The following is a 19,464-nucleotide window of genomic DNA, read 5'->3' as shown; positions in this document are numbered from 1 at the left end:
TATTAAAAAAACAATAAAAGAAAAAAAAAATGTGAAGAAGTAGAAACTAGAAACTACAAAGCGGAATGGATAGAACTAACAAGTGTCGGTGAAGCTTCTCTGACGACAACACATGTAGTGTATTTTAGTATTACTTATCTTTAAAAACTAATAATACAATAAAGAAAAATATAATTATAAATATAATTATGTATTAATTTATATATTAATATGATGTGATTAATTAAAAAATAAATTTTATTAAAAATAATATTAATTTAAATTTTAAATATAAATTAATATTAATATTAATACACATATCAATACGCAATTATAATTATTCGTAGCAAAACTCTATACAATAACGACAGAGACAGTTGTTAAATCTTAAATTCTGAGAAAACAATGTAGTCTAGCACTTTCCCGGCTCTCCTCCCCCTATTCCTATGGCCTGAACCCCTCGTGGCATGTCCTCCCCCTTCTCTCTCACTCTCTCTGCAGAAGGCTTCCGTTTTCTACGGTGGCATTTTCTCATCGGGCATCGGATCTGGGGTTATTTCGCTTAGCGTTAAAGGTATTCACTTTTCCGTTTCATTCTTCAAAATGCTTTTTATTTGTATTTATTGATTGATTTATTATGTTTTTCTATATTTTGGCTTTGGTTTGTGCTGAATATTAACTACGTTCGTTGCATTGCAACCATATACGGACTCTGATGGGTGGGTTGATTTGTAATATCTCGTGGGTTTGATTGATTGTGGGATTATATGCTTTAGTGTTGCTTTGGCAATCGTTTTTTCTTTTTGACATTTTTTAATCCACTTTTGTTATACTCCGAATTTGTTCTTTGCTTTATTTTCAAGTATTTTCATATTGGTTATGGCTTTATTTTTCAACATTGCATTGGTCTGTTTTGGTATTTTAAAATCACCACAAGAGTTATATGCAATTATTTTCAGATGATAGTTGATTGATATTTTTCTGTCGCATCAATAATTGCAGGGTCTGTTCATTGTTGGGATTGTTCTTATTGTGGACATAGCCATTTGGGTGGAATTCACCGGGAAAAGACATGGGGGAATTGTTATCTTTCTGTTGATTATCACTAGAAAGTCAGTCAGCTGCCGCAAAACAAGTTAAACAGCAATAGTGAAGATTTCTGGCCTTGGTTGTGACTCAAGTTGGAAATGTTCTTTACTTAATGAAGGTAGATTCAGTTGTGATCACTTTTGGCTTAGGAAGTTAATATATATTGCGGAGAGGCAATTTGTGTTATGGGTTGACTTCAAAGACTAAAGTTTTTGGTGGTCTTCTGGGGATATTGTGGATTCTGCCATTTGGAGTGTGTGGAGAAGGAACATAATTAGATTTTGTTTGTGGGTTTGGAATGGATCATATGACTCCGAGAGAGAGAGATTTTGAAGGTGATATTGAGAGTGGGCTCACAGTTAGTGAAGAAGAATCGATCAAAGCTCCTGTTTTGGGTGCTACAAAGCAAGAAAGGACATTGCTCGAGAAGATTTGTGGTGGGTTCATTGATGGGCCCATCAAGAGTGAAGATAAGCAGAGTTCATGTGGCGATTTTTCAAACTCTAATGGATTTTCTCCTGAGAATGTGAGGATGGTTAGCAACAAGATATTAGAGAGGGTAGAGGATGTAGATTATGTTGAGATAACACCAGTGAAGGATAAACGTAAAAAGTCGAGCAATAAAAAACCTCCAAAACCTCCGAGACCTCCCAGAGGTCCATCATTGGATGCAGCTGACCAGAAGCTAATCAAGGAGATCTCTGAACTTGCCATGTTGAAGAGGGCAAGGATTGAGCGAATGAAAGCCTTGAAGAAGATGAAAGCTGCTAAGTCATCATCTCCTAATAGCAGCAGCATATTTGCCATGGTGTTGACCATTCTCTTCTGTCTTGTAATAATCTTTCAAGGTAATATTTTCCTATTGGACTTATATTGATTTAACTTCGCATTTTAGCATTGGATTTTGGTTGACTGCATGACTTGTTTCCTGTGAAGATGGATGGGTTAGATTTGACCCGACAAATTAGAGTACTATGCTGAAAGAACTATATAACGATTATGGAATATATCTGGTTTCTTCAGTACTACTTTTTGTTGTTCAGTGAGCTAGCAGCATGGCACTTCCTGATTATGCAAAGTCGTACTTTAGATGCACCATCAATCTTCAGTAGATTCACTTAGATTTTGTATGAGAGGCTAAACATTCACTTTAGTTTTTATAATCTTATAACGTTCCATTGCTTTAAGTTTATATCATTGTCGTGTAAATTGCTGTTTACCTATCAAGATTTTTTTTGGTATTCCTACCATTGTTTTGCGTTCTCATGAGATTGTCAATGCTGCAGGAATGTCGTCTAGTAGAAAATCACCTGTAAACTTCCAAGGGTCTCCTGTGTCAGCAGGACCGACAGACAGTGGTTTGATTTCTGTTCAGTACTATGCATTTCCGTCTGCTAGTGAGCCAAATGAACCTGGTTCTGTGTCTCTCAAGTATGTATATCGTCCAAATTGGCTATATAAACTATATTCCCCTCCTTATTGAAATTGTTCTTTTTGGTTTGTACTTTTGTCATTCATGAGTTCAATAGTGATGAGGCAGTCTAGTAAAAATCATCTGTTATGTTGGTACATTGCAGTTTGGTAGAGCAAATGGCTGGTTCTGATCCATCGGAAAAGTTGATGAGAGTTGTGGGATGAAAGGGAGCATAACTGAAGTGAATGCAACAGCCCTAGTTTTCATTGGAGAACAAACTTCGGAGTTGCCCTTTGTAGTTCTCCCGCAAACCATTTTTCCTCACTTTTTCTTTTTTACACGTGACATGAATCTGAATCTTTTGGGTAAATTATCCCCTTTATTGTGTATATCAAGTAAAATTGGGGCCGAGTCAAATTAATGTATAAGTTTTAGGTGTAATTTTTATAAGTGATGCCAAATACTTTTCACAAGTTGCTCCGTAGCAACGAACCTGGCCAAATTATGTTTGATTGAGGATGGTTATTTTATTTATAAGCAGTTCATGCAGCCTTGCAAAATTCAAGCGAATCACTCCTCTGCATATCTTGTTGTCGTATAATGAATAAACTGTATGAGATTGCCATAGATCTCCAAACCTTTTTGGTCAACCTTTAAGCTGTTATCAGGATGACAGGAACCTAGTGTTTTTACCACTTTTTCCGGGTGTTCTTTGCGCTACATGGATTGCTAATTTGCTGCAGAAAATATTAGGGAATCTCTGGATGCAGTGATGGTGCTCTGGTTTTCCTAACTGATTGCAGTGTGATTATTGTTGGGTGCTCTAATTAGCATCCAAATGGTCAAAATGTGAATCAAATGAAGAGCTCTGGAGTAATTGTTTTTCTTTGAGATCTTTTGGAGGTATATACCAGGTGATCCCGTGACAGAAATCTTCCCAGAAAATTCAAAGCCTCTAGTAATTCAACATAGGATGGCTCGTTTTCTAATTGTCCATAAAGGGTCTAGTATTTGATGCACATGCTGAGGCACAGAGTCTTCACAGGTGGCTTCACATGCAACTTTTAGATTTGGTTGTCGCAAATCAAATGATTGGCGAGCACCTGAACTTCGGAAGTTACCTCCTATATTACTTAATAATTAAAAACAAAGGGTCGTCCCCGGCAATAATGATCTTGGGTTCCCTTGTTCAGTTTGGACCAGATAATCAGTGTGTTGTAATCCGAGTCTCTGAATTTATTGCAAGAAAAATAAAAAGTTCAAATTTTTGTGCAGTGACAACGATTGAAGCCGAACCTGACAAGTCTTTTGGGAAGAGGAGATTTAGAGAGTTTTTGGAAAATAAAAACAATAGAAGGGTCTTCTTGTGCAACAAATGATTATTTAGGCTCCGTTTTTTATATTGAGTTGAGTTGAGTTGAATTGAATATTTTTTTTTAAATGTCAGGAAACCTATTTAAGGAGTAAATTCCGATCTTGTGCACCGTATCTTAAGAAATTTCCTTACACGAAACTGGTTAAATGATTAGCTTTTCACTAAGGGTGTGACATTAAAGGATTTTTTTTACATTTTACACTTATGGAGCGTTGAATCTTAGACCTTAAAGAGAGTGATATCCCAAAATCAAGACCTTCATCACTTGAGCCGACTCCTTGGGACTTGAAGATGAGTTGAATTCTTTACGAATGGTAGTGAATTGAAATGATGTAATGAGTTTTGTGGAATCCACCTAAGATGAGTTTAAACTTGGTTTGAATTAGGAAATTATCTCAACTCAACTCATCTTATCTCATTTCATCTCATCATTACGATTTTTTTAAATTTCCACACAAAATATAATAAACAATTCAACTTTTTTCAAATTCTAAAACAATAATAACAATATTTTATTTAACTTTTATCTTTAATCTAAAACCATCTCAACTCATTTTTGAATCTAAACCAGGTTTAAATATGTTTGGATGTTAAAATAAGTTTAAATATATTTATGGGAAGTTAAAAAAGATTGTGGGTGCCACGAGTAAAGAGGTTTTGAGTTGAGATGAGTTTAGTGATTTGAGAGTTGGGTGTTTAGATATTAGATTTAGTTTAAAATTAGATTAAACTGAATTGATCTCACTTCAATCTAACTTTCAAATGGATACTTAAATAGTAGGGGGGAGAGTGTAATAGAGTAAAGTGAATGATTACAATAGTAGGAGTGGAAATGTGGTGTTGTAACTAGAGAATGATAAACTTAAAGAATTAATGAAATAATAAAAAATTTAAAACAATCTGGAAAATGTTAAGGTGGTTCAGTGAGAACAACGATAATTTGCACTATCTTTCAAGTTGTGAAAAATTAGAATTTGCTTATATAGAAGAGACAAGTGGTTTTATTCAAGAATATTTGGAGTGAAAATTGGCATTATCGTTGTATGCATAAACAAATCCTCTGTATTTTTTTGGCAGGAGTTCCAACAATGGAGCCCGCCCTCCACAGCCATTTCGTTTGAAGTTTATGTCTACTTTGCTATGAATCCTGTGCAAGAAAAACCCGACAAAGCCCAACCCTAAATCCATTCCGCCCAACTCTTTACGAGGCTTCAATGCCATGGTCACAAAAGAACAAGGAGTACATACAAGAAACTAAATTTAGGGTTGAAACTGCTGCTCCAGGTACATTCATCTAGACAAAACAGATAAAAATCTGACAAAAGGCTCTGAACAATTATTGCAGAGATTCCCCATTACACGACAATTAAGCACTATCATAAATGAAGAAAGAGAATAAACTAACCCTTCAACAATACATTGATAATGGCTTTGGCCACTTCAGAGAGATTCTCAACAAGATTGTTCCGATCAGTCACCGGTGAATCGGTTGAACCGGAGAACTTCTTCTCGCATGTTTGGGCCTCCTTGCCAGCATCGGCAATGCCATAGTTGGCGAACTTGTACTCACCTTTACTCAAAGCATCTAGTGCTTGTGGGAGAGTATACTTCACAACTTGGATGTATAGTTCTGCACAGTAAGCCAAGGATCGCTCTAGCTCTGGTTCTGGGGCCTGCTTAATCAGTCCCTCGATGTAATTCAGTTCCTCCGTTGCACATGCCAAGAGGATATCGCCCATGATTTGGGCTAGACCTTTGGCATCTGCATTTGAGCTTTGAGGGTTGGACTGCAGATATGAGAGGCAAAGGTCATAGTGGGGTGTTTGCTTGCATATTTCCTCTATCAAATTGTCACTTTCATTCAATGGAAGGATGGAGCATCGGGTTAATGGAGGGAAAATGGGGAAAAGAACAACAAGAAGAAGAAAGATGGAGATTGGAGAGATTGAATTCCTCATTATTTTGTGAAGACTGGATGGACAAAGAGTGGAGGATGCTAAGGTGTAGAGATAGGGAAATTGGGTTTCTCTGAGATGAGAAATGGGACTTTACTTTGCCGGACTTGTTTATGCAATTGTATTGCCAGATATGAACATTTTTTCCCATACTAAAGTAATAGGCATAGGTGATGTCTCATATATGGTTTGTTTCTCTCTGCATATTTTGCAAGTTTGAAATCAGAGTTGTGTCCACATTTTAGTTGAAATCTCTTGCATCATTCACATTACATATTTGATAATTCTATGGTCGCCCACCTTTTTTAAAACCCCCTGATTTGCATATTTAGTTTGGAAAAATGCCAATAATTCACATCTTGAGAAAAGGAAAGAAAAGAAACCATCTTTTAACTTCAAGCTTTGATCTTTCACAAGTGCCTTGCTGTACTAGTAACAAACAACTAACAACTAACAACCAACATTGGTTGGTACCAATGGTTCCCAAACTTTGGGGCCCAAAAATTGAAAAAGGTTTGTCATTCTCTGAAGGTGCAAGAGCATTTTGTCCTTTTAATACACATCCAATAGACAACCAAACAAATATACTTAGGTCCTTTTAGTTTAAGGAAATTTCCTATATAATTTGATTGTCGAGTTTGTTTTTTCGACCCAAGCTCGTTTTAAACCTTATTTATTTCAAGTTCAATGAGTTCGGATGCACCAATTACACATTTTTATTATTGTATTAATTAATGTCCACATCGGTGCCTGAAATGTTAACAGCTGGTAGATGAATCTTATGTCGGCTTTAATCTGTCCCACAAAGTAGGATTTGCTGTCCTAAATCTGTTGGTCAGGAATTTTTTTTCAAGGACTGTTTTCCCTGCTATTCAGGTATCTGCACGTGAAAGCTGAAGACTATAGAGATCCAAACCAGTTATAATATTAACAAAGAAAAATAGAGAAAACTGTTATACTCGTGTATTTCTCTGTAATCTGATGTCCTTTGTGTGAAATGAAAAAAAAAAAACAAAAAATGAAAATCAAGTTGGATGAGAGATACAAATCCCAGCATTGTATATCTACCAAGAAAAATTCTTGCTTGTTGGAGACTTGGTGACTTGGACTTGGACCGATGATAGAAAATAAAACAGAAAATGATAAAACTTTTTAACAGCATTCACTTGCACCCCTGTTTTTGGATGACAAAGGAAATACAGGCACACTGCACAGTCTTTATACTTGACAAGAGATACTTGATACAAAACTGGGAGCACAATGACAGTTGTAAGGCGGAAGTTGATGTTGGGAATTTCTTATTGGACTTTCAAGATTATGAGGTGTTAGGGAAATATACACTAATATAATAAAAATTATAAGGAAATTAATATTTAAATGAAATCAGTTTGGATTGAGTTACAGAAATATCGCTCTCTTTAAGAATATTCAAGTCCTCTACAGTGTATAAAGTTTCAAATTAACGGGTGCAACTGAATTTCTCTTGACTTGATTTCTCCGGGATACAATAGTCTAATTGATTCTCGTATAGCTCGAACCAACTCTGCACAAGTGGTTGAACTCAAAACTCTACCAAAAAACACATTTCTTTTATCTAGAAGTACACTAAAAAATATATACTCACTAATATGTTTTTCATATCTCACTAAAAAATGTTTTTATTTTTATTTTTTATTTTTCTCTCGTACCGAATGACCAAACAAACATATATATATATATATATCGGACAAAAATACACTAACCTGGACGTAAAGGGACGTAAATGGGAAAATGAATAAATTGAATTAAAGGGCCGACGTTAACAACTTTAACTGGCTTTCAAACCATGCTAAAATCCAAAGTAACAGCAACTTTTATTTCCAGCCCGTTGCCACTTAAACATGTATTAAGGTAAGGTACTTGAATGCAGGCTCTTAAAGTGGAAGAAATTAACGGTAAAAAAAAAAAAAAAAATAGTATTAAAAAAATTACCAACATGAGGCAATGTAAATTCCAATCACTGTCTTATGAAGCAGTCGGAGTGCTCCTCATGGGACCAGATATTTTCTGACAACACACGGGACAAAAGCAAAGTTGGGTGCCGCCCATGATTAATCATAATATATATTCACTATTTTTGGTGACCCTTATCGGATGATCCTTTGTCATGGCACCCAATGAGAAAAAGTAGGCATTAAAAATTGTAGAAATCAGTAATATGCAAACCAGGCTTGTTCATTTTCTTAGTCCAATTAGTGGCTCAGCCTGGACCAGCGGGTAGAGCTTCCTATTCCTAAGTTTGCTATCGGGGCCATTGTTATATCTTTACTGAGAATCACGTTGCTTGGTTTATTCATTAGTCAATACATTGCTTAACGAGAGAGTTCCCTATTTTGTAGGGAGCTTTTAGAATCTTCTTTCATTCATAACTTTGGTAAAGAATTGAAACAGTGAATTAATTCTCTGTTCTCTGTTCCCATCAATAAACAGGAAGATTCATAATGTAAATTCATTCTCTATTCTTTGTTCCCATCAAGAAAAGGGAAAATAAAATGCCAAGAAAAGTAATGAAATTGCAACAGTGAACAAAGCCAAGTGATTTGACAATTTCCAACAAAGTTTCTAGGCAATTAAAAACTGAAAATTTTAGGATATGCTGGATGCTTCTTTACGCGATATCGATTAGATAGAGATATAGATCACAAAGTACTATTTTATTGGTGGGGTGAATGGCAATTATACAGTACTGGAAACTAGAGTTAGGCGTATAACAAAGGTGAAATTCTGAGTTGTGCTCTCTGCATTTTAATAGCTATCGAGAGAGTGTATATATATAGTAAACTGTTTACAAGAAAGATGGAATCAGTTACATGAAGTGATATATATAAAATAGTAAACATTATCTCCTATAAATCTGAGTTGGAGACGTCGGTATCCGAAGACTTTGGGATGGACTTAGAAGCTTTTGAATATTTGAATTTGAGTTGAGTTTATCCTTATCACGCCCCTGCAAGTTCAACGGGGGAAGTCGCACGTTGAGCTTGTCTCGTAGATGAGAGAAACGCCCAGAAACCAGTGGTTTGGTGAGCACATCGGCTATTTGATCCTTGCTAGACAGGAACCGGACATCCAATGATTTATTATTAACTTTCTCGCGGACAAAATGATAATCTATTTCGATATGCTTAGTACGAGCATGAAAGACGGGATTAGCAGCCAAATAAGTTGCGCCTATGTTGTCACACCATAGCACCGGGCGAGAAGGAATAAAAATCTGAAGTTCACGAAGTAAAGATAATAACCATAAAGTCTCGGCAGTAGCATGGGCAACAGCACGGTATTCGGCCTCAGTGCTTGAGCGAGCCACGGAGGGCTACTTTTTGGAGCTCCAGGAAATGAGGTTGTGGCCATAATAGATGCAGTAGCCAGAGGTGGATTTACGATCATCAGGTGAGCCAGCCCAATCCGCATCTGAATAGACGGAAAGTTGTGTGGAGGGGCTGGGCTTGATGAGCAAACCAAAATCAATAGAAAATTTAAGGTACCGCAGTATGCGTTTAACGGCAGTCCAATGGATGTCTGTTGGCTTGTGCATAAATTGGCACACTTTGTTCACTGCAAATGAGAGGTCGGGGCGAGTAAGCGATAAGTACTGAAGTGCTCCCACCACACTGTGGAATAAAGTTTCATCAGGGCACGGGTTGCCATTAAAAAGTGACAGCTGCTGTGAGGAGGACATGGGAGAGGACACTGGCTTAGCCTCTAGCATGTTTGTGCGTTTCAAGAGACTGAGAATGTATTGTCTCTGAGAAAGAAGAAGACCGCCGGATACAGGAATAACCTCCACGCCTAAAAAATAATTTAACGGCCCCAAGTCTTTCACTGCAAAGTCACAGTTGAGCTGAGCAAGGAGATCAGTGATGGCACCTGAGTTTGAACCGGTGATTAAAATGTCATCGACATACACCAGTACATACATGATAAGTGAATCCGAGGCATAGACAAAGAGAGAGTTGTCGGACTGAGAGTTAATAAATCCGAGAGCCACCAATTTGTCACTAAGCCGTGAGAACCAAGCCCGTGGGGCTTGTTTTAATCCGTATAAGGCTTTGTTCAGCTTACAAACATGAGTGGGATATTGAGGATGGACATAACCCACCGGCTGTTGCATGTGAACAACTTCAGAGAGAAAACCATGGAGAAAGGCGTTGCTTATGTCTATCTGATGAACAGGCCAGGTGTGAGACACGGCGTGACTAAGAACCAACCGAATGGTTGTAGGCTTGATGACCGGACTGAAAGTGTCATCATAGTCTAACCCATGCTGTTGATGATAGCCCTTCGCAACGAGATGGGCCTTCCGTCGTTCAGGCGTGCCATCGGATCGAAGTTTTGTTTTGTAAACCCATTTGTTACCAACCAAGTTCATGCCAGCTTCATAAGGAACTAAGGACCACGTACCTTGCTGCATGAGAGCTGAAAATTCTGCATCCATGGCCTCACGCCATTCTGGGAATTTATGGGCTTCAGAGAAGCATGTGGGATCAGTGGGAATGGTGGAAACGGTGAGTAGAGCAGTGGGTAGAGGGTACCTGGTAGTGCCATCACGATACTGTTTGGGCTTCACAATATTGTTCTGTGATCGGGTGGTCATTGTGTGAGAACAAGATGGAGGCAGTTCAGTCGGCAAGGCAGCTTCGGATGGAGTCGGAACCGGAGATGCAGTTGGAGGGGACGATGGGGAAGACGAAAACGGGGGAGAAAAGACTGTTGACTCAGTAGGGGAAGAGGATAAATGAGACGACGGCGTTTCGGTGGTATCTGAGTGGGATGTGGGACCATGGAGGGATGAGACATTACGAACGGCAGGAGTGTAGCTGTCGTTTGAAGGGACTAGAAAGGGAAGTAAAGTGGACGACGCAGGGGGTAATTCGGCATGGACTGAAATTGATGTGGGTGGTTTGAACGGAAACAGAGACTCATCAAAAATTACATGCCGAGACACAATCACTTTGCCAGAGGTAGGATCAAGACATTTGTAACCTTTGTGGAGATTACTAATGCCAATGAAGACGCATTGTTTGGACCTAAAATCCAACTTGTGTTTGTTGAAAGGTCGGAGATATGGATAACAAGCACAACCGAAAACTTTCATGGTGGAAAAATCGGGTGCTTTGTGAAATAATTTTTCAAAAGGGGAGATGCCGAGAGGAGCAGTTGGAAGGCGATTAATAAGATAGGTGGCCATGAGAAAAGCATCATCCCAAAAACAATGAGGAATATGACTGTGAGATAATAAGGATAATCTGGTTTCAACAACATGGCGGTGTTTTCTTTCAACGGACCCATTCTGTTGAGAGGTGTGAGGACAAGAAACACGATGTTGAATTCCCTCTTTGTGAAAATACCGATTAAGTGTTTGAAATTCACCACCCCAGTCTGTTTGAACACATTTTATTTGGCGATTAAATTGACGTTCAACCATTTTTTGAAATTGAGAAAAAGTAGTCAAGACATCAGATTTATTTGCAAGAGGATAGAGCCAAATAAATTTGCTGAAATGATCAACAAACGAAACATAATATTTATTTCCTTTGGTGGATAAAATAGGGGATGGACCCCATACATCGGAAAAAATTAAATCTAGGGGATAAGCAGAAATAGATTGAGAAACTGGGAAGGGAAGACGATGGCTCTTCCCTTGTTGACATGCAGAACAAATACTCGGAGTTTTATTTGAGGAAACTGGAAGAGAGAATTTAGACACAAGATGCTTTACGGTTTGATAATTGGGATGTCCCAAACGGCGATGCCACATTTCCAAAGAAACACGTTGACAGGAAAAAGACTGAGACGGTGATGACGACGAGACGGAAGATGGGAATGGGTAGAGACCATCTTTAGGCGTGCCTTGCAGAAGAACCTTCTTCGTGACCTCGTCCTTCACAAAAAAATGGGATGAGTGAAACTCAATAAAGACATTATTATCCTTGGTAAATTGGCTCACAGAAATAAGGTTCTTTTTAATTTTTGGAACATGTAAAATATTGGGAAGATGAAAAACAGATTGTGAGGATTTAAGTTTAGAGGAACCAATGTGAGTTATAGCCAAACCTGCCCCGTCGCCTACTTGAATTTGATCCAAACCATTATAGGACTCGGCATGGAGATTCAAGTTCTGAAGATCATTGGTAAGATGATTGGTGGAGCCGGTGTCAGGATACCAATTGGTATCAGTCGGAGCATGGTGTGCAGTAAGAAATGTAGACATGTTGTTTGGCATGGTTTGATATGCCTGATCAAACCGATGGAAACACTTTATAGCTAAATGTCCAGTTTTGCCACAGATCTGGCACACTGGGCGATGACCACCAGGAGAACCATGTCGACCACTACGGCCCCTACCGCGGCCACGTGAACCTGAGTAAAATGGAGCACGGCTTGAGTAAGATGGCTTACCAATAGGACCACGAGGTGGATCCGTGCGAGTTGCAACATTGGCAGAACCGATGGTAGCTTCAACAACTTGAGTATGTTGCTGCAGACGTAACTCAAAATTGAGGAGATGCCCAAAAATATCTTCAAGCTCCATGGGATCATCCCTTGTTTGAATGGACGTAACAATGGGATCATAAGATGAATCGAGGCCACCAAGCAGGTATGAGACAATTTCTGCATTTTAATGGCTATCGAGAGAGTGTATTTATCCTTATCAAGGCGCACGGTCTCTCGAGTTATAAACAAAAGATAAACTCATTTTCTTTTTTCTTTTTATTAGAATTGAAGGGTAACATAAAATGGGTCTATCTCTGCCACCTTATCAATTATTGTTATCATCATAGTAAACGATAGTCTTATTAATTACTCATTTGCATATCTACTAGAGGACATTGACGATGCTAAGGATGGAGAAAAAGGAATAGACATGCTCATGCCCGGAGGGATGGCTACTTAGAGAGAACTGGACCTCCAAATTTTCATTGAAAATGAAAATTTTTTGAGAGAGAGTTGCTTGGGTAGGTTTGGATAGTGAGACGGGACTTTTTTATTTTAGATGAAAGTTTAAAATATTATTTTTTAATATTATTATTGTTTTGAAATTTAAAAAAATTTAATTGAGATTTGACAAAATTGAATTGTTTATTCTATTTTGTATGGAAATTTAAAAATATTATAATGATTAGATGAGTTGAGATGAGAATTTTGTGTCTCATCCCACTTGCTTACCCATCTTTCTTAAGGCTTTTGTATATGAAAGTCTCTCCATATAGAAATTATTTTTGTTGCCAAACACATAATAATATAAAAGGAAATAATATGACTAACTACTAATTAATTGAAGCTAATTGAAATACGCTACCAAAAATATCCCATTAAAGACATTATTTCATTTTGTATCTCTGTGGTATGTTCATAACAAAAAACGCATCAACCCCTTAAAGCAATAACCTGACAATGGCTGCAGCCACAGATGAGACATCCTGCATGAATTTGTTACTTTCAGTGAGAGGTGAATGACCTGATGAGAAACTGCTTTCACATGATCCGGCCTCGGCGCCAGCATCATTTGCAGCTTGCTCAGCAAATTTAGGATTACCTTTCTGCAAAGCTTCATTGGCTTCCGGGATAAGAACCTCTAAAACATTATCGTATAGGTCTGCACAAGAGCTTAAGCCACGCCTTACATCTCCTTTTAGGTTGCCTCGGAGAAGCGTCTTAATATAGTTCCTAGTTCCAGTTGCCTTGGCCTTGAGTACATCAACCAAGATGAGAGCCAGCCCTGTGACGTCTGCCTTGGAACTTCGAGAGTCTGATTCAAGAATAGATACACAAAGATTGTATAGGGGCGTATGCTTGCATGTTTGCTCAATCAATCCGACATCCATTGGCTGCACCGCGCCTTGGCTTGCCGGTAGATATATGGTCTGAAGAACAGCTTGAACAAGAAAGATGAGCAACAAAAGTTTCATATTTTTAGATAGGAAAAGAAGATGGGGCAAAAGGTTGTAAAGAAATGCTAGGAGCTAGATGATTGTCATTCTTCAGAGTGCGAGCTCCTTTTATAGGCCAGGAGCATGGGGCCAGTACGTACCTATTGCAGAAGTAAAATTAAGTGAGCAAATGTTTCCAATCTGCTAAGGATACTCTTGCCATATAAGGTTACAACTCATTAATCATGCACAACAGTCAACAAAACGTTCATCTTAACTCATGCACCAAAGCTGCGGTGGAAGGAAAGTCATGATACTGTATTTAGTCTTAGGCTATTAATTATTCAGATCGATTCTTACAGTCTTGATTATAATTTATTGATCATTTTCTCCTTTTTTTTTCTTTTTTTTTTTTAACTGAATTTATTATTCACATTAATTTCTGATTACATGTATAATAAAGTACCGAATCCTCTAGGACCTATTTCAAGCAAGCTGAGGAGAATTCCATTCCCAGCTAGCTAGCTTACGTTATTTTCTGCAAGGTTTACAAACCTTAATTATCACAACTATTATGAGCGTTAAAGGTAAGATCAAACGCTCTAACAAAATGAAATCCTCGTGTGCTCGAAAAAAAATAGTAACAAAAAAAATTCTTGCTTTGAACATGAACACGATCACGAGTCAATCCATGTTTTCCTTGCTGAGCAAGGGTCGACACTTTTACTACATGAGCACACTGTGCCAGCTGATCACTTGTGTCTGGGATAACATTAGGGTTAGACAAGGCCAGTTTTTTAAAGTTAAAATTGTAACTAGGAGCTGAGATCTTAATTACTTGGAGGAATGGTAAGAGAAACCTCAAATTCTATGTTTGTGATATCCAATCCCAATGATCTTGCAAATCGCAAGACTTATAAATTCTATGAATAATACTATTAGGCTGTCTGAACCTTACTGCTCAAATGACTATCACGTGATTTGTTTAGAAAAATACAAACACAAAAGTAGTAGAGGAAACTTTTGAATTTCAGTATTCTTCTTTATATATTTTTGGACCCATGCATTTTTATTTTAAATATATATTTTTTTAATAAATTACGCGGCACCATTGTCATGTCAACACGGCCATTTGAATGGAAACTCTATATTAATATTGCCAGGTATCAATTAATTAGCTGGCATGATTCACTTGTATTTAAAATGTACTTAAGACCATTGGATCCTTAAGATAAAAAATCAGAGAGAAAGTATTTGACGAAGGATATGATTATCAAGTTTTGAGGTATTAATTTCCTGCCTTGAGTGGATAAGTTTTGTGGTCATTATGTTGATAGCTTACCCAAAATGAAGATTCCTTTACACAATTTACCTTGTGGGTTATTATCACACGCACAAGTGTGAAAAGGAGAAAACACTAATTAACAATTAATTAAGACCTTTTTTATTTGGATAATAATGAAGCAACTTTTTTTTTTTTTTAATCTATGAAATATAAGTCTGGTTTGGTTATTGAGCTGAGTTGAGATAGGTTGAGTTATTTATAAACAGTAATAAATTGAAATGGTAGAGTGAATTTTTTGAAATCACTTAAAATGAGTTTAGATGTATTTAAATATTAAGATAAATTTAGATATATTTATGAGAAGTTAAAAAAGATTGTAGATCCCACAAAAAAAGATGTGTTAAGTTAAAAAAGATTATAGATTCTATCTATCTATAAAGAAATTCTGAGTTAAAATAAATTTAATAATTTAAAAATTAAATATTTAAATATTATATTCAACTTAAAATTAGATTCAATAAAATTGATTTAATTCGACCTATTGCACTTAGTACGATATTGTAATGCACTTTGAAAAGATGCGTATGGAGACAACATGCGGCTGTTGGTCCAATTGTAGAATAGCCTCATCTCAGTGTGACTGTTAATGACGTTCCTACGTTTTATATGATTGCAGATAAGATGCAGCCGTTTCGCCACTACCGTCTTTTCCTTGCAAATCACATTAGCGTCCTTTCACCTAAATTTTATATTAATAGTTGGTAAAGCTACCAAGCTGTGCTGTATATAGTTTATAAAGTTCTTTCCATTTCCATGCAAATAAATAATATTGCTGTGTAAGAGAAAATGGATGGATCTATGGAAAGCCGACAATGTTCATCCACTCAAGCAAACAGACGAGTTTTTAGAAGAGTGCTTCTATAGAGCAGCCTACACCGCACACGTGACGTGGCTTTTTTTTCTTTTTCGTCAAATACTAAGACGAGCGTTTTTGTTTCACTCCCATTTGAGGAGATCTGGAGAGAAAGCAATTTCAGTGGAAGGAAATCGAATGAGAGGGTTTCATCTAAACTGAGAACCGTGATGTGGCGCCCAGATTGGATTCACCACATCACATGTGTGGTGTAGAAAATTTAAACCGGCTGCCGAGTAGAGTTTAAAGCAGGGCAGCTCCAACCAGTAAGAACAACGACATTAATGTTGATAAGAACATATAAATATATCTTTATATTAATAAGCGGCAATAAGCAAGAACCTGTCGTCTAATATATTGTTTTTCAATTTTACCCCTGTTTTATTTTCCAAATTTCCGTTCTGCTAAGCTGGATGTGTACGTTTTTGCCCCTGCTTTTAAACCGCTTGGTGGATTTCTTCTCATAAAATGACGTGAGTTCCGAAAGATGTTCTTGCTGAGCCGCATCTGTCAATCACGTGATTCCAAAATCACCACTTGCTCTCACTGTAACAGCCCGTTAGAAATTCAATTGTGAAATTTCTATTAACTTTAGGAACCTCGTGAAAACCCCATAAGTTTTCACGAATCCATTAATCGTATAGGTTTTTGTCTAACTACATAGTTAGTGTTATTATTTACTATGGTATCAGAAATGTGTTTTTGATTATTGAAGATAGTTAGAAGTGTCAAAATGTATTATGGTTTGTGCCATTAGACTCGGAGGGCTATTTAAAGTCTTATGGCGCAATAACATTTTTTCATATTTTCGGACAAAACGTCTGTTCAAAACTGTAGATATTATTGGATAAAAAGAAATATCTTGAGGTAATTTTCATGAATATTATTGGGTAAAAATATTTTGAGTTGATTTTTATAGATATTATTAGATAAAAATATCTTAAGTTGATTTTTTGTAGATACTATTGGATAGAATATTATGAGATAATCTTTTATAGATATTTTGGGTAGGAGAAAACTACACTCAACTCTCAACTCCAGCCTCATCTCTTCCATATCTCATCCATAATTATCTCCAGCCACCTCTCCCCACGAAATTATCTTCATTTACACTTTCCATTGAAAGAATATCAAACACTCTCTCTCTGACAGCTTTTAGGAGGTATTTTGCACGCCAATTTCGAAGCTGTTGTAAGTGTTTTATCATAAAGTCTCATTCATATAAGTTATTCCTTTTTGAGTCTAGTTTACATGGATATCTTATTTGCCCCATTTGAAGATCATTTGGTCAGTCAAATATTGTATAAACTATAAAAAGGTCATTCTGGGAGGTAAACTGGAGAATATGTTATAGTTTGGAGTTTTTGACCAAGCTAATAGATAGATATTGGTCCGAAATTTTTATGGAGTATTGTTAACATGTATATATGACTATTGGTTGAGGATTTTTGCATGATTAAAGGTTTTGATGAAAGATTTTCTTAGATTTAGAAACTTAGAAACTGGAAGAGGAAAAACAGTTTTTGTTTTGAGAAAGTTTAACTCTTTGGTGGTCTAAACCTATTCTAATGACTTTGATAATTTTATTAGAGGATCCTAAACATCTTATATACATGTTATATTATTATTTTGAAGATATTTGATGTTAGTTTCAGAGATATGAAATTTTATGCAAAGAGATATTCAGATAAGCCAAAGTGTGGATATTCTTGGCTAAATTTATGTTTTGGTTAATTTTTAACCATGTGATCTTGAATTAGAAGCTTGTATATGTTTTAGGACATCTTTTAAAACCATGTAATGGTTTGGTTTGAAGATCATATATTTATAAGTCATAGATCAAGAGATTTATCAAAACTAGTTGAGGAAAAAGTTTCTGTTTTTGGACTAAGTGTAAAACCAAAAACTCCAAATTTTATTTTGTGATTTTGGTGATTTTAGTTTGATGATTTAAAGAATGGTTGATGTTAGGATGATATTATGAATATGTTAGAAGTAAGATTTGATTTTTGAAATTCTTGGAGATGTTTTGATTTAAGGTCAAAACTTGTGATTCAAGTGCTTGGATCTTTTTACAAAAAAGTTTGGTGTTGATTATTAGCTTTTTCTAAATGGATGTTTTAAGTATGGTTTTGAACTTAGGATTGGAAGATGTTTGTTGCAAAATTTTGGTTTAAGCATGAGTTTTGAAGTTGGAAGGAATTGCAACAAAAATAAAGGGAAATGGCCTATGGATGTTTCGACCATAGTGTGTTCTTCATAGTTGTGTTTTATTTTAAATTTTTCTGAGTTGATATTTAAGTTTAGGACAAAATTTACATGAGGAATGTAAATTTTAGAAACTTTTGGAGTTAGTATGCAAAATCCTTAAGTTATGGGTAAAACGGTCATTTTTCTACATGTAGAGAGTAAAATGAAAATTTTACTCTTTAAGTTATTATTTTCCATATTTCAAATATTTAGTGATTTAGTTCTAACTTTTAGAATCACTAATTACAGTTCCTCGTGGTCGCACTTGAAGTTTTATAAGAAACGCGGAGATCGAGGTAAGTTAGCTTTTAACTTACTAGCAGTCTACTGTGTATGTGTGCTAAGTAAAGGAACTACAATGTATGTATGTATGTTATCATATATGTCATGCCATGCCAAGTTATCACGTAATTGTCTATTATACAGAATTTATTCTGTCATCAATTTTTATCTGTTACATAATATATTCTGTCATGTATTACTGTATATTACAAGTATGTCATGTTAAATATGTTGTCTATTATATGTTATGCCATGTTACGAAATGTTTCTATCTCAAGTTGGTCATGTATTTCAAGTTATGTTCAAATCACGTTATGTTACGTCAGGGCTCCAGTCCTTTCGTTTTCCAGTCACGTTTCATCTTGAGTACATTCAGTTTGTGTAGAATACATGGGGCCACAACAACTGTGGAGTATGTATTTTTCATGTTAAGTCAAGTTTGTGTAGAATACATGGGGCCACAACAACTGTGGAGTATGTATTTACACGTAGAATACATGGGGCCACAACAACTGTGGAGTATGTATTTTTCATGTTAAGTCAAGTTTGTGTAGAATATATGGGGCCACAACAACTGTGGAGTATGTATTTACACGTAGAATATATGGGGCCACAACAACTGTGGAGTATGTATTTTTCATGTTAAGTCAAGTTTGTGTAGAATACATGGGGCCACAACAACTGTGGAGTATGTATTTACACGTAGAATACATGGGGCCACAACAACTATGGAGTATGTATTTTTCATGTTAAGTTAAGTTTCAGATCAAGTTCATGTCAAGTCAAGTTCAGTTCATGTTTCAATTTAAGTTATGTCAATTATGCTATGTTGTACGACAAGTTATGCTTTAATTACTTATGAATTTGATTATGCATTTATGCTTTTACTGTCATGCATGCATCATTAGCTTGTGTGGAAGTTTTTTGTTAACTTACTGAGATTTGATTACAAATCTCACTTTGGTAGTCCCAACTACCATTCCCCCTGAATGGTAGATCTTGTTACAGGACC

At 36.4% G+C, this 19,464-nt stretch overlaps 3 protein-coding genes across 3 annotated transcripts; 1 reads left to right on the top strand and 2 right to left on the bottom strand.

Annotated features, from left to right (window-relative positions):
* Positions 1-355: 355 nt before the first annotated feature.
* On the top strand, positions 356-3,052 carry LOC122317792. Its single transcript, XM_043134804.1, has 4 exons — positions 356-553; positions 982-1,916; positions 2,355-2,499; positions 2,646-3,052. Exons 2-4 carry the CDS (start codon positions 1,367-1,369, stop codon positions 2,704-2,706), a joined length of 756 nt encoding a protein of 251 aa, XP_042990738.1. The 5' UTR covers positions 356-553; positions 982-1,366; the 3' UTR covers positions 2,707-3,052.
* Positions 3,053-5,116: 2,064 nt separating this feature from the next.
* On the bottom strand, positions 5,117-6,059 carry LOC122317784 (cell wall / vacuolar inhibitor of fructosidase 1-like). Its single transcript, XM_043134790.1, has one exon. It carries the CDS (start codon positions 5,813-5,815, stop codon positions 5,258-5,260), a length of 558 nt encoding a protein of 185 aa, XP_042990724.1. The 5' UTR covers positions 5,816-6,059; the 3' UTR covers positions 5,117-5,257.
* A 7,064-nt stretch (positions 6,060-13,123) lies between these two features.
* Positions 13,124-14,016, bottom strand: LOC122302571 (cell wall / vacuolar inhibitor of fructosidase 1-like). The gene has a single exon (XM_043113885.1). It carries the CDS (start codon positions 13,759-13,761, stop codon positions 13,228-13,230), a length of 534 nt encoding a protein of 177 aa, XP_042969819.1. The 5' UTR covers positions 13,762-14,016; the 3' UTR covers positions 13,124-13,227.
* Positions 14,017-19,464: the final 5,448 nt, after the last annotated feature.

This window comes from Carya illinoinensis, chromosome 1, assembly GCF_018687715.1.
Source record: "Carya illinoinensis cultivar Pawnee chromosome 1, C.illinoinensisPawnee_v1, whole genome shotgun sequence".
Lineage (NCBI taxonomy): Eukaryota > Viridiplantae > Streptophyta > Magnoliopsida > Fagales > Juglandaceae > Carya > Carya illinoinensis.
The sequence above is the reverse complement of the archived record's forward strand: the minus strand, read 5'-3'. Positions and strand labels throughout refer to the sequence as shown.